The sequence below is a fragment of the Apium graveolens genome, chromosome 11 (genome assembly GCF_009905375.1).
Source record: "Apium graveolens cultivar Ventura chromosome 11, ASM990537v1, whole genome shotgun sequence".
Lineage (NCBI taxonomy): Eukaryota > Viridiplantae > Streptophyta > Magnoliopsida > Apiales > Apiaceae > Apium > Apium graveolens.
In genome coordinates, this window is record NC_133657.1 from 990,349 (window position 1) to 1,012,558 (window position 22,210).

Genomic DNA, 22,210 nt, shown 5'->3' on the forward strand with positions numbered 1-22,210 from the left:
CAGCATTTAATTAACAAAGAAGACTCAACTAAAAAAACATAAGAATTGTTAGGTACAGAACTTGAAGAAATCAGCACAGGAATATTTTTTATATTTTTTCTGACTTACACATGCTAGTATTACAGCCTTTTATAGATAAATGAATATATCTAGACTTTTCCTAAAATTCATCATAAATTATATACATGAACATACACAACATTGATCATGAGTTAGGACTAGAACATTCTGAATACTTGATTCATGGGAATTACAAATTATCTTTTTAAAATCCCCTCTTAATTTGTAATTCTTAACAGATTTTGTGTTAATTTTGGAACATCATAAACATTAGTAATTTTTTGAAGCTTACATTCTTTTGAATGAAAGGTGATGACTCCTTTGCCTTCAATATTGAGAGTCTTTTCATCTCCGATCTTTACCTCAGAATTTATGACTTTCATCAAGTTCTGCAAATAGATCCCGAATTCCGGACATATGATCACTGCAAGCACTGTCAATATACCAGCAGTTGTGTTATTGCAGTTGCGCATTCATGCATGAAAAAATAACTTGCGCGTCTCCATCTTGCTCTGAGAAATTAGCCTGGTCTCTATTTTGAAACCAACAATCATTTTGACAATGATTTGGAATTTTGCATCTTTTACAACGAAAGTTGTAATTTCTTGATTCATGATTTGTTTTGTTGCATATAATGCATTTTGAACTATTGTTCATGTTATTATAATTGTGTTATCAATCTTGTACGATAAAGACATTGTTATATATATATATATTGAATATATAACTACTTCACAAAAACATTGTTAATTCTTAAATCACATAATTAACAATTAAATTAGGAGAAGGGTTTGAGAAAACAAACAGAGATTGGATTTAATCTCGAGTCCAGAAAACTGTCTCCTTAAAGCAGTTTCGCCCCGCACCATCCGTGTTTAGCGACCTGCTTCCCAGGATAAAACGAGATACTAGTATAATCGATAGATCGAATATACTCTCAGCGAACTTGAACTGAGCCCGAGAACTATCACCGGAATATTGGAAAAATTTAATACTAAAGAGACCGAGAATGAAAGAGATGACTCTTATTTCCTCGACTTAATAAAACTGGTGCCCTAAGACTCTATTTATAAAGAGAGGCTTGAAAGGACTTGTTTTTCTTTTCGATGTGGTACATGGTATTTATAAGAAAAACTAAGGAATAGGTTTGTGCTACTCTCGATGTGGTACAAAACCACTTTTCATATTAAAAGGTAAAACTTTGGAACATCAGTTCTCATTCACCTTTTACTCATTTTGAGCGTGTTAATATGCGTTGGAATCCCCTCGAAGAGAAGAATACGTTCCAATAAATACACACCACTAACACATAATGTGTCTCACTCATATAGAGTCTCAAAATGATTCACAACTTAGTCTAAAATACTAAGTTTGTCCAACAATCCCCCACAAATGAGATTGATGGTCCAGTAGCACGCACCACATAGACACCACATAGACAGACAGACGCGGAGCTTGACTTGGTGATAGTTCCGGCGGTCGGATATAGCATACGATAGGTAGAGAATGCTCCTTGAACCTTCGCTCGAATAAGTATATCGACTTTACTGGTAGACAGTATGACGCGATGTCCTTGAACTGTTCGACCGTTTGTGTAAACGATGACATACTCATCACTATATCTTTCCTGACTCATTCAGTTCTCATGATTATGTCCATTTTGGCCCTGGAACATCGTCCTGGTTCTGCAAGAGTTTCTAAAGAATTGTGCCTCGCAATTCTCCTTTGAAGTGGCCATACTTCTCTCTTACATAGGTGATCTTTATCTTATAGAGTAACCCGCGTTTACTTAACCGAATATTATGTATTCAAACTTGAAATCCCTGTATTCGTCAAAGATCATTAAAAGCATAAAGCTTAGTCTCGTACCTTACGGGTCTCACTGTTTCATCATCATAGAAATAGGCCAGGGGTTACCCCCACAGTGATTTGGTCATCATGATTTAGTTGTCCCATTGAACCAAGTTCTTGGGATCTCCAGTCAGCAAGGTTGGGTGTCCACCATGACGCCGTTAAGCAATAGGCAAGGCCCATTCCTCTCAATGATTTGACAACTATCTCTCGGTCTAACTAGATTCCCTTGACTTAAACAGATTCACTCAGTTTAACCATCTGGTTAGTGGATCCAAACATTATCATTTAACTTTACATAGTCAATCATGATAATTCTCGTTGAGAATAGTTGTTTAATGGTATTATGTCCTCATCATAGATGTGAGACATACCATTTCATACACAATAATGTGATCTCCCAATTTGCATATTGATTACACGATATATGCATATTGAAGACACATTTTCCTTGTCATTTAGGAATATCCTTACAAAGTGGCTACTCGGCCTTTTAACTGCATTTATTTTATGCACCAGACTCGTATTCCATCATGAATCGAGCTAAGTTTAGGATTTCCATGACACGACTGCTAAGTGTGAAATGTATTCTCGAATGACTTTTAAGTTCTTAAAGTCAAATATCTAATTTACATACTATATTCACATAGTACAATTAGATATCTTTCGTATTGAAGTCCAAGCTCACGAGCACATATCATACACCTTAAATCTCATTGCAATCACTTCCAAGTGACCAATTTCCATTGTACTCGTGCATCTACCCAGTTTACCAACTGTGTAGCCTATGTCTAATTTTGTACAATTTTAAAAAGTACAACAGACTTGCAATCCTTCTTGAGAGATCCTTGTTCATCTACGCTTGGATATATATAAATCCATTCCAGCTATGACAACTTTAGCTTCGTTGACCTCTTCAAAATTCACATCACCAACATGTGACATGTATCATCTAAAACTTTTAAAGTCACGAAGATTGTAATCTTCAAATCAAAACTTTTCAATCTCATCAAGATTTTCAGAGATGATCCTCTTGTCATTACTTCTCGTAATGATCAGATCACTCACATGCAATCAATTATGACTTGCATATCATGTGTAAATAACACATGCACACTTGTCAATTCTCTGATTTTGAATCAGTTTGACATCTCATATTGACATATTTCATATTTATGAAATAACTTTACTAGTTATTACTTAAGGCTTCACTTGTTATTGATATTACCAGCTTTTAGCGTCCCAAAAAACCAGCAATTTCAGTTTGCATCATTACCGAGTTTAAGCGTCCTTAAACTGGCAATCCTTATTCACATAGCAACCAATATTGAGCGTCCTCAAAATGGCAACCATGTCATTTATTTGAAGCCATTGCTTATCATAGCAATATCAAATTTAATATGCCATTATTTCGTGTCAATGTTGTTTCACTCAACATGATCACCGAAAATACAGATTTTCTACTCTTGCTTTATCTAGAGCAACCCTCGGGTTCATGTAAATAGATATTTCTCCAAATATCTATTTAGAAAGACCATCTCAATGTTCATTGATGCACTTTTAAATTTCACTATACGATAATTTTAGTATCATCTTAATGAACCTTATTCTCAAAACTCGAGAATATTTCATAAATTATATAAGGTCATCACTTTCGACTGTAATATTTTTTTGTATCAGTCTGACCTTATACTTCCTTCAGACCCAGATATATTTTCCCAATTTAAAATTTCATCTGGGTCCTAATGCTTCTATCTCGTAAGAAGATCTATATATTTTTTTTTTAAACAAGATTCTGTCAAACAGAACCACTCTCTCTATTTCTTAACATCCTTTCCCCCACAAAGGACATAGAGAGAACATGCACAATCCATTTTCTAGTACACGTGCTAGAAAATCTTGATTTATTGACTCTCAGTAATAGTCAAATTTTCTCTTGATATATTCACTTATCAAGAAATTATACGTGAAGCGCATTGCTTCTATTAAATTTACGAGTTCACCTTCAAGCAAATTATCAAGACATTCGGGACTAGCAATTATCCAAGTCTTTTGCTCTCTGCAGGTTCATCCTCACATTCATCCAATAACTCGTAAGTTCATTTAGATGACTTTTAATTACAGATCTACTAGGATCTACTAGCTTATCGCATAAGCATTCCTAAACTCTGTAATAGTATTCTTACGAATCTAAAAAATTAGATTCATATATCGGATATTATTAGACTCAACCATTGTCTATGTATCCATCCAAAATATCTCAATTGATTTTGGATCTCATGCTACCAACAGAGGTATTGGTATCAAGTTTCGAGATACCCCCACATTTCAATTATTTTCAAGAATGTTTCATTACATTCCACTATTCATAGAAAATTCAATAATTTTCTATTTTAGATACCCCCACAATTTTAATATTTTACAGAATGTCAGAAAATATTCCAAAACTAATAGGAAATTTAATTATTTCCTTCTGTGGTATCATGTTTAAGGAACGATTAGCCCTTCGTAACTAATATCCTCAAATTCAGTGATAGTCTGAGCTGATCACAATCGTTTTGCATCTCTCTCAAAGCGCAACTCAAGCCTGCATCTATTCCATTTATATAATGCGAGTAAGGTGCAACGACCTCATGAATATTCACGTTGCAAACAGAATTTGCCCGGTGATTATTCATCATCAAATTTATTCACAACCATCTTAATTATCTGTATTAAGTTGGATTTACCCTTGAGTTTATAGAGCACACATCTCTCTATTTAGCTTCAATATTGACTCGACTACGAGTACGAGTGACAAATGTTTTACTATCAAACTAGACAGTAAACACGTATCGTGTCACTACCTCTCATCTGAGCAGGTTTTACGTTATTCATTAAAACCTATAAGATTTTAATATCATGTTAAAAGAACTTCCCGTAGTTCTTATCATTAAAAATTCAATTACCGAATTTCTCGAAAATATTTACATGGTTCACACGAACCTACATTTATGGCTCACCTACTGGTACAACCAGAAAAGGCCCAAGGAAGAACATAAATCTTCAATAAACCCACATTCAGTGATCCTTGATCAACTGATGCGTTAGGGTTAACAACTTTTCGGATTCTCTCCGAAGTTCAGCATAAATACTGATATCAATATTCGCCGTATTAAGTATCACATGGATCACTATAATAGGCTCGTGTGTCACTGCCGCAGCAGACCGACACCAACACGTGAAATTACTATTTAACTGGAGGAAAAATCCAACCAGAAAAATATAATTTATGTGCCGACCCATAACCTATACTCCAGGCCCATTAGGTTTTTTAATGTGGAGAATCCTGAGCAATTGTAAATCTGGTTCACTTCAGCTGCCCACCTCGTCACATTATTTAACAACAAACATGTTACTGCATTCTATCCAGTATTACAAGTTTGTGATATAACTCCATTATTAAAGATTAAACAATAATAATTGATGCCTTATCATCACTCAACAATGATTAAAAAATTAATCACCAAATAATCAAGTTCCATCATGAAGGGTCACATTTATGTAGCCATATCATTTAATTGCATAGCAATATCATGTTATGAACTTGCAAACATGCATGTAAACTATAGCATATATGATTCTTGTATCAGTGTACTAATAATTCCAAAATCAATTCAGAATTAAGAAATCAATCACCATGTTAACAAAACATAATAAACTATCCATTAATAGCAAAAACATGGACGAATTATAAATTTGGATTTAATCTACCAATTTATAATGATCAACCCGAAAGAGATGTCACCAAATATGTCCACTTGAATATAAGTTGATCATAAATCAATAACCATTAAAGCATCAATAGCCTTATAAGAAACCAATTATCCAACAACTTTGTGCTTACTTTTACCTCGTACCTGTTATGCTTAAACAAAGCACCACTTAAAATCAAATTTATATTAATTTCAAGCACATGGCAACAAGTGATCAAAGAAATTAACGCACTAAATTTAATTTAATTAATGAGGCAAATAATGGCCACTCATATACCCATAAATAAATCCAATTTAAACAATCAAATTGACTTTTGCGTCTACTCACAAGAAAGTATGAAAATTGAAGATAACTGCTTTAAGATTGTTATCAATCTTGTACGATAAAGACATTGTTATATATATATATATTGAATATATAACTACTTCACAAAAACATTGTTAATTCTTAAATCACATAAGCATATGAGAATTAACAATTAAATTAGGAGAAGGGTTTGAGAAAACAAACAGAGATTGGATTTAATCTCGAGTCCAGAAAACTGTCTCCTTAAAGCAATTTCGCCCCGCACCATCCGTGTTTAGCGACCTGCTTCCCAGGATAAAACGAGATACTAGTATAATCGATAGATCGAATATACTCTCAGCGAACTTGAACTGAGCCCGAGAACTATCACCGGAATATTGGAAAAATTTAATACTAAAGAGACCGAGAATGAAAGAGATGACTCTTATTTCCTAGACTTAATAAAACTGGTGCCCTAAGACTCTATTTATAAAGAGAGGCTTGAAAGGACTTGTTTTTCTTTTCGATGTGGTACATGGTATTTATAAGAAAAACTAAGGAATAGGTTTGTGCTACTCTCGATGTGGTACAAAACCACTTTTCATATTAAAAGGTAAAACTTTGGAACATCAGTTCTCATTCACCTTTTACTCATTTTGAGCGTGTTAATATGCGTTGAAATCCCCTCGAAGAGAAGAATACGTTCCAATAAATACACACCACTAACACATAATGTGTCTCACTCATATAGAGTCTCAAAATGATTCACAACTTAGTCTAAAATACTAAGTTTGTCCAACAAATTGTACCTCTTTTCTCTGTCTCGTGCTCGCCAAATTTGATTTCCCGCTTTGTTGCTGCTTTGATTATTATAACTACTTATTTTGTTGCTTTTCTGGTATGCGACTTCCTTCTTATGATAATAATATTAACAGTATCAGTTTGTAGGTAGCTCTTTTAAACCTGGTTTGTTGGGTTCAGCATAGTTGAACTTGGATATTATAAGTGCAACAAATCATAAAAAACCAAACAAATTTGGCCAGGCAACATCACCTACTCCAGATTATGAAGTCCATAAAATGTTGTTACCCAAGCCCAACAGAGTCCAAAAAATGTCAGTACTGCATCGTGATTCATGCAAATAGACAGTTAATCGAGAATATTGTACATGTACGTTATATAAATAGGGTTCAGATCCTTGATAATCGGTGACTGTAATCATTTATTTGTTAAAAAATTTGACAAAGTAGACTTAACGGTTAAAGTTAGGTGAACGGAGAGAATTACTTCACTCAATGCACTTTTTTCTTTGTTCGTTATTTTTAAAATTTTATCTAATCACGGACAGATGATTTGTATTACATGTCCTATATCAGGACCCATCAATATATAGTTGTAGAGACTAAAATGCTGGCTTCACTGCAATACTTCACTGTATTGACCAACAGCCATTTCTCAAATTCTCTGTTATACATCACACAAGTAGCTTCATGCCTTGGATAGTCCCGAAAAATCCCCAGGCAGATGAAGAAAACAAGAACGATGATGAGGAGCTAAACATGATTGTATGCAGTCAGTTGCAACTGAAGCGCGATCCTAATGATAAACCAGGTACACTAACCAAGGAAGCTGTCCTCCGTCGCATTCGTCACAGAAAGCGTGTCAATAAGTTCCGATCGCTTCTCAGATCTTTCTTCCCTTTGGCGAAAAACACAACTTGCGCAACTCGTGATCATGATATTACTCAAAACAACCACTAATGTACACTAGTAATGTTCTTGTACCTTGTAGTATCCAATACTCATAATGATCTGCAAATATGTAATTTCTATATTTTCTTCTTGTTGCTTTTGAAATAATTATGAAACTAGAAATTCAAGTAAAGCTGTCTAAACAATGTGTCATCATACTATACTAGTATCTTTTTTAGTGGATAGAAACTGGATAGACTTAACTTTTAGAATAGAGTAAATGTAATAGTTCATTTTTAGGCCAGTTTTTACCCTTTAATTTGTTCCAGATTCTCAATCACGTCTAACTATTATTCTCCTAAAAAAGAAGATTGATTATTTAACATTATCTCTACTATATTCTTCGAAAACCATGTCTACGAATATATGAGTTTTTCCAGTCAAAAAGGAACACAAGTACCCTACAAGGGCATCAATCGAAAAGAAATGGCAATGAATGTGTTGAACATGTACAAAATCCGTAGAACCGCTAGCACACTCGTATCCACGGAACATGACAGCCCACTTACTTCCGTGTCTCCAAATAGATACAAACTTGTGACCTTGAAATAGTAATCCTCTAAAGTCACGCTCTAAAACCAACCGGGACATCAGTCTGTTAAATATATGATCCTATTGGGGTATTTATCTAATATCTTAAGATTTTAGATGAGCTGGAAGTCGTTTTACACGAAAAGCCAATCCACATAATTTTATACGTTGAGACCTTTTGAAGAGCAGTAGATAACAAGTTTGCCAAAATTCTCTGCAATAGTTGGGTTTTTATTAGTACCCAGATCATGCATTACTTTGGCAATACATAAAACAGATTCTCAACCTCAAAACCCTTTTCTAATAACCTAGGGCGCCACTAGAGCTTAAGCATCTGAAGCAACATATCTTCGCGGAGGCTCACTAGCTTCATCCTAACAAACCAAACTCACCGCTCATCCCAGATGTAATGACTACCACGTGTTCTGAAATATATTTTACGTTAGGTCCAACTACTAAGTGAGTCATTGGGCCTGACAACTTACTTATAAGCCACTTATGGCTTATAAGCCCGTAACAACTTATCGACGAGTGTTTTTCGACCCAACTTATAAGCTGAATTTACAACTTATAAGCTGATAAGTTGAAAGTTGGCAGTGACGTACTTTTTTCCAACTTATTTTCATTTTTTCACTTTTTTCTAAAGTTTTGATTTTTAAATATAAATTTTTAAATATTTTCTAATTTAAAATTCATGAACTAAGATAATTGTAGTTAATAATTATTTGTTTTAAATTATTTAAGTAAAAAAACTTCTGACTTATAAGTAAATTTATCCAAACACTTATAGAACTTATAAGTATTTATCAACTTATCACTTATTTCACACTTAATCATTTTAAGTTATAAGTTACTTATTTTAAGATTTCCCAAACGGGCACATTATACTACAAAGATGTCATTTAGAACGAGGTGCTCCTCTCTCAACAACTTCGATCATGTTACATATATGATTCTATTGGGGTCTTCCTCTAACACCTTATGATCCTATTGGGGTCTTACTCTAACACCTTAAACTTTTAAATGAGCTGGTTACTCAACAGATGAGAATTGGTCTCATGTTTCGGCGACGATATTAGAGGAGTGACATTACCACGATGGTTTAATTGGTAATTGTTTTTCGTTTTGTTGTCTGGTACTTGAGTTAAACACTAAAAAAATGACTGTCACATAAATTAATTTGTTTAAATTTATAGTATAACATTTGTCGAAATTTAATTTTATTGACGACATATTACAATTGTAGAATTGAATTATGTTAAATGAATACCGATAAACGAATAATTTTGTCAAATTAATACTTTTTTCTAGTTCCGACATAATAGAGATAACGTATTTTTAATTTCGATAAATGAAGAGTGTCGTTAAATGAATAACATATTACTCCAAAATCCAAATCAGTCGAAAATATACATATTACTTTTTTTATCGTAGGTAATCCGCAGCCGCTACCCTTCGGGTGCGAACTGGCTAAACCTTACGGGCTCACACAATAGCCTGCAAAATACGTGAACCAAGATAAACCGTAATAAGCGTCAGGCTCTGACTCAGAATGCATAAATAACAAAATGAAAATTATTAATTAGTTCATATATCATGCTTAAATCCAAGAGTTATATAATTTTTTGAGGTTTTTTTGCCAGAATATAATTTTTTGAGTTAAAATCGTTAAAAAATAGTCAATTTTGTACATAATCCGATATATATATATATATATATTATATTAAGATAAATGAGTGAGTTTTGAACGTTTATTAACAAAATTAAGTCATTCTATTAGTTCAATTTTTTTTGTCCATTTTCATTTTTTGAAATTTTTATATCAAATCCTAATTTGACTGAATCTAACCCGAGTTATACCAAATTTAGTTAGAGCTAAACTAAAGAGGGTGTATTGAACTTGGATTTTAATGAATTATATATAATCCATGAATTTTAATAAATTATATATGATTTTGATTTTACGCGGATCCTAAATAAAATGTCGTAGAGTGTCGTAGAGTTGATGAAGAGTATTTGGGATTTAAAAACAATCTTTCAAAATCTCATGAATTATGGTGGAATTTCAAAAATCATAAAATAAATTGAACAATCCCCAAAATCCATCATTTTACGAAGTCCAAAAAAATCCGTCAGTACCATCAGATTTTAATGTATTTTAAATAATCTCAGTTTCATACCATCATATTTTTAAGCATAATTTAAAATCTTGATTGAATACCACCAGATTTTGTAGTACTCCCTCTGTTTTTTTATATGTCATTTGATTTTTGTGCACACATTTTTAAGTCCATTGACCACATAGTTAAAATAATAATTTTTAAAAATTTCTTTTTCTGAATTAAAGATTTAGTTATATATTTTTATTCATAAAAAGAAAATTTTAAAAATTAATATTTTAACTATGTGGTCAAAACACTTAGAAATGTGTGCACAAAAGTTAAACATCATATAAAAGAAAACAGATGGAGTATAATTTAAAATACTAGTTGAATACCATAAAATTTTGATAAATTTTTTAAAATCTCAGTTGAATATACCTGGATTTCATGAATGAAAAAAATCTCTTAAAATCCCGGTTCAATACACCCCCTAAAAATCAAAATTATTATCCTGAGTATGAAAAAATAGCTCGAAAATAAATTAGAGTAATCCCCAATCGGCCGGCTATTTTTATAATTAGAAAGATGGATAAAAATTGTAATGGGTCGGGTATGTTGTAGTCAAATTGTTTAATCAGGCCCTAATTGAGGGGCGAAAAGGGTAACAGGGTTTAGGGTTTAAGAAGCCAAGAATCTTGGAGAAATGGGTTTGCAATGGGGTTGTTGTTGTTGTGCTCAAAGTCCTGCACCAAGAATCTTGACTAGTGGCTTGCACTTCTCTTCTCACACTGTATGTCTTTTCTCTTTTATCTTCTCTTGTCTTTCGTATATGCTTTCGAGTTTTAATCTTTTGTTTTTCAGGCATTTCATTCCAGTAAACAGCCCATTTTCGCTCCCAAGAGAAGTCGATTTCTTCCGGGGTTTCGTGATGTATCGAAATGTATGTTTTCTGTAACTCTGTTGAACTTGAGACTCTAATGCTTGGTTAGGTTCAGAAAATGAACTGAAAAGAACAATTATAAACAAAATTAAATAGAATAGTGAGAGCGTGAATTTTTATGTGATGAGGTTTGTGACGAACCCGAGTAGAATTAGGGATAAGTCGATTATTTGCAAATTTGTGGAATTAGTTCTATTATATTTTTGTAAAAATTGAATGGAGGAATGGAGAATATGAATATTTACCTGCAAACGTTTCTGCTTATTCTATTTATTCTATCAGACAGAGCTTAATAATATGCGCTTGTCGTGATGATTTTGGTAGCCGGTGATTATGAATGGTTATGTCTATGATTATCAGTTAGATGAGCTTAAGGTTTTTGTTTTGGGGAACTAGATGCAGATAATAGAAAAAAAAATTGGAAAGAAAGAAGAGTAGATTATATTGTATGAAACAGTCACTTTCCCTTCATTAATGAACTAATGTTGTCTGCATTAAGCTTTTGTTCAGCATCTCTGGTGGTGTCCGGATCGAGGAGAATTAGTGAGTATTTACTACCACCCTTGAGCAGAGGATTCATTGTATCTGCTTCTACCTCTAATCAAGAGGTAGAACTGAGTTCCGCGGAACAGAAAGATGTTGCAGTTTCCGGGGTCGAACCATTTCGCGGCAAAGCAGGTTCCATTTCATTCAGTGGATTGACTCATCAATTGGTTGAGGAAGGAAAATTGGTGTCTGCGCCATTCAATGAAAGTGCTGGTTCATTATTTTGGGTTTTGGCTCCTGTTGCACTTATGTTATCATTGGTGGTCCCTCAGTTCCTTGCAATAGCAATTGATGGTTACTTTGACAGTGAACTGACTGCTGGTACGCCACCTAATGCACTTTAATTCTCTCTTGATGCATTTTGGTTTCACCAGTTTTAAATATATAAGTTTTGGTTGTTATCAAGACTTTTTGGTGGATTGTTTTTTGTGTCAGTATATAGTGTGATAAAAACGCATCTCTATGTTAAATTTTGATATGCTGCTTCTTTATGCTATGATCATTTGCTAGAACACATGTATTAGATGCAAATAATTTGTAAGATGTACACGTTTGGATTTATGGTCTGTTGGTAAGTTTTCCGCCCACTAATTTGATTATATGATGTGTTTGATTAGTTATATACTTATATGTTATGCGGGCACCATGGTCATGGTAAAATCTATGTTAAAATACTGCAACTAATAGTAGAGCAATGGTGTCTATTATTTGGAATGTTTACAAGTTACAAGTAGTCTAAATACTGCCATCATTAATCACAATTGAGTTTTTTTTTTTTATCTTGGTCACCATATCCTAAAAGTGATTTTCATCAATTCTCTATTTGTCAACATTGAGCTCTTAAAAGTCATACTTTAACAAGGTAAATGTTGAATTGAGATACTTATGTGACTTATCCTGGCCAAGACAACGCTGCAGTAATTCACCTGTAGAATTAAGGTTCCTTAAGTTTAAGAATTATGTATGTTCTTGTTTTCTTCCAACTGTATTTTCCCACCTCAAAATTTTTTAAGCCTTATGTACATAAACGCACAAAATGCCTATCTCCAAGAGTGTTTATTTGTACTCAAGTGGAAACAAGTGCAAACAATTCCAAATTTCAATTGGAACTATACCTAATAGGGTAGTTAGAATGAAACGGCAAGGAATGCTCAAAAGATATGTTATAGCTGGGAAGTAGATTATAAAATATTTTATGATAAAAATCCATTTGTTTTATTATCTTTTGTAATATTGTTGTGATGTTAAGTAAATGAATTGAACTGTAGTCAGATAGTAGCTCTTAATCAAGTACTTGACAAGTAAAAATTTAATTTAATACATACTGTTTGTGTGTCTCCATGTCCATGGTGCTTGTTATTTGAGTGTAAATGTGGGTCTGAAGATGAAACGATTAAATACATAGGTGGTATTAAGCTGTTAATGGTTAAGTTTCTGCCTTGCGACTAGTATTTTGTTTCAATATTTTAAAGAGAAGGCATATTATATAGCCTTACCCAGCTACTACAACAGGTATAGACAGTAATAAACTTCAGAGAAACAGAATGGAAGCAAGTTTGTTCCAAATGCTCGCTTGACTTATGTTGTATCCAGAGATATTAGTAGTGGTTGTCTGTTTTACTGCACCATTAATTCTTGTAACTACTCTGCAGATATTGTGAGTTCGATCTGTTCAGAGTTCATATTTTACATCGGGCTGGCTACATATTTAAACGTGACTGATAGCACTCAAAGACCATACCTTCAGTATAGCCCAAAGAGGTGGGGCCTAATCACAGGTCTCAAGGGATACTTATCGTCTGCATTCTTTACAATGGGATTTAAAGTTTTTGCACCTCTCTTTGCCGTCTATGTCACCTGGCCAATGATTGGCTTACCAGCACTTGTTTCAGTTGCTCCTTTCTTATCTGGTTGCCTGGCGCAGTTTGCATTTGAGAAATGTCTAGATAAGCGTGGATCATCTTGTTGGCCTCTGGTGCCTATTATATTTGAGGTATGACATATATAACTGATTTATGTTACAGGAGATAAAATGAGACTTGATTGACGGAAACTTTGGAATATTATGCAGGTATACAGAATATACCAGTTGACCAAAGGTGCCCAACTCATCGAAAAATTGATGTTTGCAATGAAGGGACTTCCTGTTACACCACAAGTTCTGGAAAGAAGTGGAGCCCTGGTCTCTATTATGGTAACTTTTCAGGTCCTTGGTATGGTTTGCCTCTGGTCACTGTTGACTTTTCTTCAAAGGCTCTTTCCTTCTAGACCCGTTGCAGAAAATTACTAATTTATCCCAAGAGTTGTAAATCTTATTCCTACGCTTTTACCATGGATGCATGCACAACTCAGTATTTAGATGTCTCGAGATGAGAATGAGAAGTGTTATAGCAAGCCGAGTTGCCCTGCTGAACTGGTTGATGGATGTAACAAATCTGTAGTTGGCTGTCTGTTTGAACATATGCTTTGTATCAAGAATTTGACATTGCTGGTTCTCCAAGGAATTATATTTTTCTATATTTTTGTCTTATACATATACGTGCTGGTTACCTTTAGTATCGTCGAGAATTATTGGCTGAAATGATTTGGGGATGGGGGGAATTGCTATTTCTTCATGTGTATATTTAGAGCTAATTGATACTACTTTATAATGCACTGCAGTAGGTAGTTCAGTAGTTGCGTGTTAATTGCTGTTGCGAAGACGAGGAATTGGCAAAAGCGAGCCCAAGGATTGGCATACCGAGCTTTATAAACAAGGCCAAGTTACATGGTGTACACCAAATTCGCTTGTCAAGGTTCAGACCTGAGAACAGGCCAATTTGTCCCTCTTGCGACGATGTTGGCCACCTTGTCGGACGGGGGTGTCTGACATGTGCCGCTGTTTAAATTTGTCTGACTTTTACGACGAATGTGACTGTCTCTTTTGTAAATGCATTTAGGAGCTGTTTGGTTTTAGATTTGGTATCAAGTTGAAATTAAGAATTGGGTTAGAATAATACAGGAATCAAGTGAATAGAAATGGGATTAAAGTGGTATAGGAATCAGCTATTATATACGATATTATGTGTTTAATTTAGTGTTGGAATGAATAATTTTTAATTTAAATATTTTATGTCAATAATTTTAATTCAATATACTCCCTCTGTCCCTCCCATTTGTTTACACTTTCCTTTTTTGGATGTCCCTTCCAATTGTTTACATTTCAAAACTTTTCAAAAATGGTAAGATTTTTATAATTTTTAAAATAACTATATCTACTACTTCTCTCCACTATACCCACTTTATACAGATAATATTAATCGGTCTCATTACTATACTCACTTTTTTAACTTTCCTCCACTATTTTATCATTTTTCTTAAACTCCGCGTCCCACCTAAACATTTGGGAGGGACGGAGGAAGTATTATTTATGTTGATATATTTTTTGTTCATAGACTATATTTGTATTAAATATTTACATTTTATTATTTATATAAGATTTAAAATAGCAAAATTAAAGTTAACACTCATACTTCTTCATGGTACCAAGATTGAAATAATCGAAACACCTCGAAAATTTGACTGGCCAAACAACAGCCGAATATAGAGGGGTAGGTTTGTAATTTAGATAATAACACCTTAAACCCTAAAGAGAGTGAGAGCTGGCCGCCTCACTCTCACCCACGCCTGCCTATATATTCAACTGTATTCTCCAACTCTTCCGTCACATCGCAGTCGCACCTCTTTATTTTTTTTATTCTCTCTTCTTCTCCGTTTCTTCTTGATGGGTTTGTTTGTTTCTAATTTCTAGTTAAGTAATACTAATTGTTTTCTCTGTATTTGTGAATATGTTATAATAATTATTTATTTTAAGTCTGGGGGATTGGATATTCTCAGTGATGATGAACCATGATGACGAGTCCGATATTTCCATTCAAACCTTGACGACAAAACGAGGCATTTGTCTGAGAGGCTATCCATCCCCTTAATCTTTAATTTTTTTTTGATTTTCTTATAATTTTTTTATTACTACTGTTTTTTATTTTGTTCTGATCTGGTTTACATCTGTGATTGAAGAGTTATGTTTTGTGTTTGTTTCAAAAGCTGCCTGAATTTATCAATTTACACGATATTGAATTTGAGTTTAAGCCAGTGGTGATTTAGGCAGAATAATCGTGGTTACGTATTTTGGAAATCGAAATTTTGGACGAGGCATTGAATTGTGATTTTATCGGACGAAAATTTTAAAGTTTGGATGGTGTATCAGCGATTTATTATGAATTTAACAAATATTTAGACTAATTTTTGAATAATTTATCGACGATTCTTGAAAAGTTAACAATAACCATGAGAACAACCTATACATGTGTTATTGAAGTATAGCGAAGGGTATATTGAACTTGAACAATTTGTCACGATTGTGATTTTCAAGTCTCTTAACAATATTTGCTCTAAACCAAAGACATGTAAAAAACGTTTTAAAATACAATATTTCAAAGAGTATATTGAACTATTTCAGCGGCATGTTAAAAAATTGAAGAATAGATAAAGGAAGTAGAAACAGAGAAAATCTTTATAATGAATTTGTATTGAGGTTTTTAAAAGAGATAAATTCATGGGCTAAAATCACGTTTGGATTCGTTGAAAAAGGATTGGACAGCTATAAATAATTTTTTAAAAGGACATGGTTGATTGGTTTTAATTTTTTTTTATTTTATCGATTAATCCTCTTGAACATAATTGATCCGAATTTTAAAACTCGATTATTTCATTTGTATATTGGAAATAAAAAAATTTATATTATATAGAATTATAATTAAATTTAAATAATTATAAATTATATAATATAATAAGAGAAAACTGGTGTAATATTTTAAGGGTAAATTTGTAGATATAAACACGACCCCATATATTTAAAAAAATACCTCTATATTACACTTGTTTTCTTTTAATCTCAGGCATGTTTCCGAGATCATCCTCAGGTAGTAATCCCATGTGATAGTTTTTTTTGAAGGTAAATGAATTTCATTAAACAGAATAATCAGAAGATAATGTCTCCAACAACAACTCTGGAGGAGACAAGAACACATTATAGCAATTAACCAAACATTGTACTCTAGCCATAAGATGAGCCAATTGGTTTTTTTGCTTCTTAACATGGCAAAGAGAGAAATCTACTCTACTCCCTAGCCTTACTTGACACCATTCAAATACATGACCAACATCCAGATAATACAATACTGAGTACCATTGTTGACAGCTTTCACCACCCCCTCTGAGTCACACTCTATGGTTACGTTTCTTAAATTAAGCTCCTCAAGCCATTTAAGCGCCTCCTGTACACCTCTCGCCTCAGCCTCCAATACTGTAACCATCCCTAAGAATCGCATGTTCTTGCCTTGTACAAACCTTCCCCTGTCATCCCTGATCACCATCCCTACAGCATACGAAGAATCACCCATCACTACTGAAGCGTCCACATTCAATTTAAAGCAACCTCTAGAAGGAGGTGACCACTTCATGTCCTCCTGCCTGTCATATCTTCTTGTCACAGTATTGAGTACATATTTCCTTTTCTTCGCTTCTTGCCATTCCTTTATTTGCTTCGTGCTGATTTCCAGCGTAACAGAAGGCGTGATATTCTTTCCCTCCCAAACTTTCTGATTCCTCGCAAACCATATCCCCCACAGAACCTTTGCAATTAGCTCACAAGTCTCAGCATTCTCATTTTTAATTTTATCCAGCAGCCATGGTGGAGCTTCTTCAACCCTTTGCATATCATACACTAGACCTGCTTTGCTCCAACACTCAAAAGCAAATCGACAATCAAAAAATACATGAAGCAAGTGTTCCACGTCCACATTACATAATGGACACATTATTGTTGTGTTAACACCTTTGCTTCTTAGCAGATTTCTAACAGGAATAGTATTAGTGCAAAAACGCCATAAGAAGGTTCTGACCTTGTGTGGAACTCGTAAATTCCACAACTTATTTCATCCTGTCGAGTTGTTGGATTCTATATTATCTGGAAACTGAGACAACCAGAATTGATACCCCGTTTTCACTGAATACTCCCCAATGTTGGAAGCCATCCAGGCTACTTTGTCTCTGGCCCTGTTTTGAGGTATCCTTGTTTAAAGAATTAACTGAACATCAGAATCATGAAAATCTCGTTGTACCTTATGCACGTCCCAATCATTGGTTTGAGGACGGAAGTAACAGCTTACACTCTCATTTCTAATACCATTCAAATGATTATCCTCCACACAATAATCCCCCTTGCCCCTAAACCAAGGATCATGAAAAATTCTTATGTCTTTGCCATCTCCCAGAATCCAACGGAAACCCTTCTTTAACTGTTCTTTAGCCTCCCAAATCCCATTCCACACAAAACTTGACCCTGAACCTTTCTTTGCATTCAGAATATGATTACTTAAAAAGTAACGGGCTTTAAAGAGACGTGCCACCAATGAATCTGGGTTGCTGCATATCCTCCACACCTGTTTCCCTAACAGAGCTAGATTAAACCCATGTAAATCACGGAACCCCAGTCCCCCCTTGCATTTACTCCTCGCCATTTTGTTCCAGCCAAACCATCGAATTCCTTTTGCATTATTACCACCTGATCCCCACCAATAACCATTCATTAACCTTTCCATTTCTGTGCATAACGATTTTGGGATAAGAAAACAGGACATACTATACGCAGGGATAGATTGAGCCACATTTTTAATCATCACAGTTTTCCCAGCTTTAGACAGATTTTTGTGACTCCAATCCTGAACCTTCCTCCAAATTCTTTCCTTAATAAAGTTAAAAACCGACTTCTTAGCACGACCAATGAGTGATGGAAGCCCTAAGTACTTACTGTTACCCAAGTCATTACTTACTCCCAGTGTCCGCTTGATTTCAACCTGTTTATCCATTCTCACATTGGCACTGAAAAAAATCCCCGATTTCTGATAATTCACTGCTTGCCCAGAGTTACTTTCATATTTATTCAGCAAATTTCTTACTTCAACAGCTTCTCCCTCCGTGGCTTTAAAAAACAGAAAATTGTCGTCCGCAAAGAGTAAATGAGTGATCTTTGGGGCGTTAGCAGCAATCTGGCTTCTTGTTATCGAACCACCCTCAGCAGCATTGTTAATCAAGTGAGAAAGACCTTCAACACAGAATAAAAATAGATAAGGAGATAATGGATCTCCTTGTCTCAACCCTCGCCTTGGAATGATTGGCCCTACTAACTGACCATTAAAATTAACCATATAACTCACTGATCTGACACATAGCATAATCCACTTCACCCATCTCTCCGAGAATCCCATATCTTTCATTCGATTCTTTAAATAATCCCACCTGACCCTATCATATGCCTTTGAAATATCGAGTTTTAGTGCCACCTCCCCTTCTGAACCCCTATTCTTTCTCTTCATATGATGGAGCAGTTCAAACGCGACTAAAACATTATCTGAAATATTTCTGCCTGGTACGAAGGCAGATTGGTTTTCTGAAATTACACCCGGTAGAATAACTTTCAGTCGATTGGCTAGTACTTTGGCCAATATCTTATAAAGCACGTTGCAAAGTGCAATAGGCCTAAGATCAGTCAACTTCTCCGCATTCTCTTTTTTAGGAATAAACACAAGGGTAGTGTCATTTAAAGTTGCTGGAAACGATATCTCCTTCAGCCATTCAGTACAACACTTAAAAATCTCTGGACCAAGAATATCCCAGAAGTGCTGGAAAAATGCGGGACTATAACCATCAGCTCCTGCAGATTTGTCAGGGTGCATCTGACGAATCGCCTCAGATAACTCCTCGATCGTTATGTCTGCAGTAAGTTTAATATTATGCTCATCAGTGATCACCCTCCCTTCGTTTAATAGCTCATGTTCATCAACATCATTCCCACAAGCAAATACATTTCTGAAGTAGTCTACCACCATCTCATTCATGCCCTCCTTCTCCGTTACTTGCTGTCCCTCCTCGTTAATCAAATGATTAATATGATTCATCTTTTTCCTCTTCGTTGCTGCAGAGTGAAAGAATTTCGAATTCGTATCACCTTCAGTCAACCAAAATGATTTAGCCCGTTGTCTCCAGTATTGTTCTTCGTGAAATAACAAGTCATCTAACTTACTCTTCTCTGCAAAATACTGCTGGATCCCTACATCATCTATCCTGTCTTTTAGCATATCCAAAGCCTCCTTCTGTTTTTTTTACTTTATCCCTGAATTTATGAAAAAAATTCCTACCCCATTTCGCCAGAAAAGAAGATGCAGACAAAAGCTTTGGAAGCATGTGCATAACTGGTAGAGATTTCCAATACTCCGTGACCTCTTTCTTAAAGTTTGGTTCACTTAACCAAGTATTCTCGAACTTGAATCTAAATTGCTTCCTCGAATGATTTATACAAATAGGTTCCATAATTATTGGATCATGATCAGATTTGATAACATGAGCAACAGTTAACTTACAGAGAGGGAACTTCTGCCACCATTCAGAATTTGCGAATGCCCTGTCAAGCCGCTCTCTAACCCAATTTGGACTCCCTTTGCTTTTTTCCCACGTAAACTCACCACCCACCAAGTCCAATTCAGACAAGCCACAGTCCTCTATTGCCCTTCGAAACCCATTCATTAGATGCTGAGGATGTGGATGAGGACCCTTCTTATCAGCTTCAAAAAGAAGATCGTTGAAATCTCCAAATATACACCAAGGTAGATTATTATCGTGTGCCAACCTCCTCAACATATCCCACGCTTCCTGTCTACGCGATGCTTCTGGATATCCATAATAGCACGTTAGCCTCCACCCTATTCCTGCATTTTCCATCACATGAACATCTATATGGTTTAAAGATGAATCCACTACATTACAAGTTATTGATCGTTCCCATAATATAGCTAAACCTCCTCCTCTGCCAACCTTATCAACTGTAAACGAACTAGAATACCCAAACTTCTCCGCAATGCCTTCAATATCCTTACTAACAACAAGAGTTTCTGATAAGAAAATAAAATCTAGGTTACGAGATTTAATCAAATCTCCAAAAATTCGAATTGCACGGGGGTTACCCATACCCCTGTAATTCCAGCTTAAGTAATTCATAATGGACGGCTAGCTTGCCTCGCAAGCGTAGCCAAATCAGTGTCAGTGGTTGCTGAGAAATCCATTCCAGAAATCTCAGTTTCCTTTTGTGAAACATTGCCTCCAGTTTTCGTGATATTTGGTAGAGAAGCATCTACATCTATTATAACTCCTTTCTCTGAGTTACTTCTTGGCCTCTTTCTATCATTTAATTCCAGCCCATCTGTTTCTACCTCCTCAAGCCCAATAGATAAAAGCTTACTCAAACACGGCCCACTATCAGTCTCTTTCCCCCCGTTTTTATCATAAAGAATAAGATTTTTTGAATTTTCCCCCCCATCCATCCTAATTTCTCTCTTTGCAGTTGTGCCAGAATACTGACCTCCTTTATTCTCTCCCGTAGAATACGGAATATTGTTATCTCTCCCACATCTTGCCGCCCAATCCGCATCATCTTCTTCCCTCAACCAATTGCTACCACTCTGACCCCCACCACGCCGTGACGGTGCACGCAACCATGTGCCCCATTCCTTGGATGAACCCTCTCCTCTGCTATCCAACGTACGTCTGCAGAATCTCTCCGTATGGGAGACTAGACCACATGCAAAACAAAAGTCACCCAACCGTTCATATTTGCATGACACCACAAATTCTGACCCATTCTTCCTCTTTATTTTCTTCTTCCTTTTTAGTGGTTTTCTAACGTCAATCCGCACCTTAATACGCATATACTCTCTCCAGATGCTGTTGTTGTTTTTATTATCATACGTAATAAACGTACCAAAGAAATTCCCAAGTTGCACACCCACAGCTTCCGTCATAAATCCACTGGCTAGGTCATATATCTGAATCCACATATTCAGAGTCCATAGAGGCACTTTCAATGGTTCCTCACCTTCCGGTATCTCCTCGATTAACATCATCGCGTTATTTCATTTGATCCGAATATAATTTTTTTTTATTTTAACGATTAATCCTCTTGAACATAATTGATCCGAATTTTAAAACTTGATTATTTCATTTGTATATTGGAAATAAAAAAATTTATATTATATAGAATTACAATTAAATTTAAATAATTATAAATTATATAATATAATAAGAGAAAACTTGTGTAATATTTTAAGGGCAAATTTGTAGATATAAACAAGATCCCATATATTTACAAAAATACCCCTATATTACACTTGTTTTCTTTTAATCTCAGGCATGTTTCCGAGATCATCCTCAGGTAGTAATCCCATGTGATAGTTGTATGTTAACTTATAAAATATTACTAAATTAAGGATTTTAAAATTAAATACAATTTAAAATAT

The 22,210-nt window shown here is 34.8% G+C and overlaps 3 protein-coding genes and 1 non-coding gene across 4 annotated transcripts; 2 read left to right on the top strand and 2 right to left on the bottom strand.

Moving 5' to 3' along the window:
* Positions 1-10,917: 10,917 nt before the first annotated feature.
* Positions 10,918-14,354, top strand: LOC141698323 (uncharacterized). Its single transcript, XM_074503008.1, has 5 exons — positions 10,918-11,126; positions 11,198-11,276; positions 11,787-12,143; positions 13,475-13,815; positions 13,894-14,354. The coding sequence occupies exons 1-5, from the start codon at positions 11,040-11,042 to the stop codon at positions 14,110-14,112; spliced, it is 1,083 nt and encodes a 360-aa protein (XP_074359109.1). The 5' UTR covers positions 10,918-11,039; the 3' UTR covers positions 14,113-14,354.
* A 1,338-nt stretch (positions 14,355-15,692) lies between these two features.
* On the top strand, positions 15,693-15,775 carry LOC141699143 (small nucleolar RNA SNOR75). The gene has a single exon (XR_012565628.1). It is a non-coding gene; the product is annotated as a small nucleolar RNA SNOR75 (small nucleolar RNA).
* A 1,218-nt stretch (positions 15,776-16,993) lies between these two features.
* LOC141697537 (uncharacterized) lies at positions 16,994-17,680 on the bottom strand. Its single transcript, XM_074501954.1, has one exon. It carries the CDS (start codon positions 17,678-17,680, stop codon positions 16,994-16,996), a length of 687 nt encoding a protein of 228 aa, XP_074358055.1.
* Positions 17,681-19,976: 2,296 nt separating this feature from the next.
* Positions 19,977-20,885, bottom strand: LOC141697539 (uncharacterized). Its single transcript, XM_074501959.1, has one exon. The coding sequence runs from the start codon at positions 20,883-20,885 to the stop codon at positions 19,977-19,979; it is 909 nt and encodes a 302-aa protein (XP_074358060.1).
* Positions 20,886-22,210: the final 1,325 nt, after the last annotated feature.

What these genes read in the sequence shown, in the direction of transcription:
- LOC141697537 (XM_074501954.1), bottom strand. Translation starts at nt 17,680, where the DNA reads ATGTGTCCATTATGTAATGTGGACGTGGAACACTTGCTTCATGTATTT.
- LOC141698323 (XM_074503008.1), top strand. Translation starts at nt 11,040, where the DNA reads ATGGGTTTGCAATGGGGTTGTTGTTGTTGTGCTCAAAGTCCTGCACCA. An exon ending in TGCACTTCTCTTCTCACACT is followed by an intron (nt 11,127 to 11,197) that starts GTATGTCTTTTC and finishes TTTGTTTTTCAG; the next exon opens with GCATTTCATTCCAGTAAACA. An exon ending in TGACAGTGAACTGACTGCTG is followed by an intron (nt 12,144 to 13,474) that starts GTACGCCACCTA and finishes ACTACTCTGCAG; the next exon opens with ATATTGTGAGTTCGATCTGT.
- LOC141697539 (XM_074501959.1), bottom strand. Translation starts at nt 20,885, where the DNA reads ATGGGTAACCCCCGTGCAATTCGAATTTTTGGAGATTTGATTAAATCT.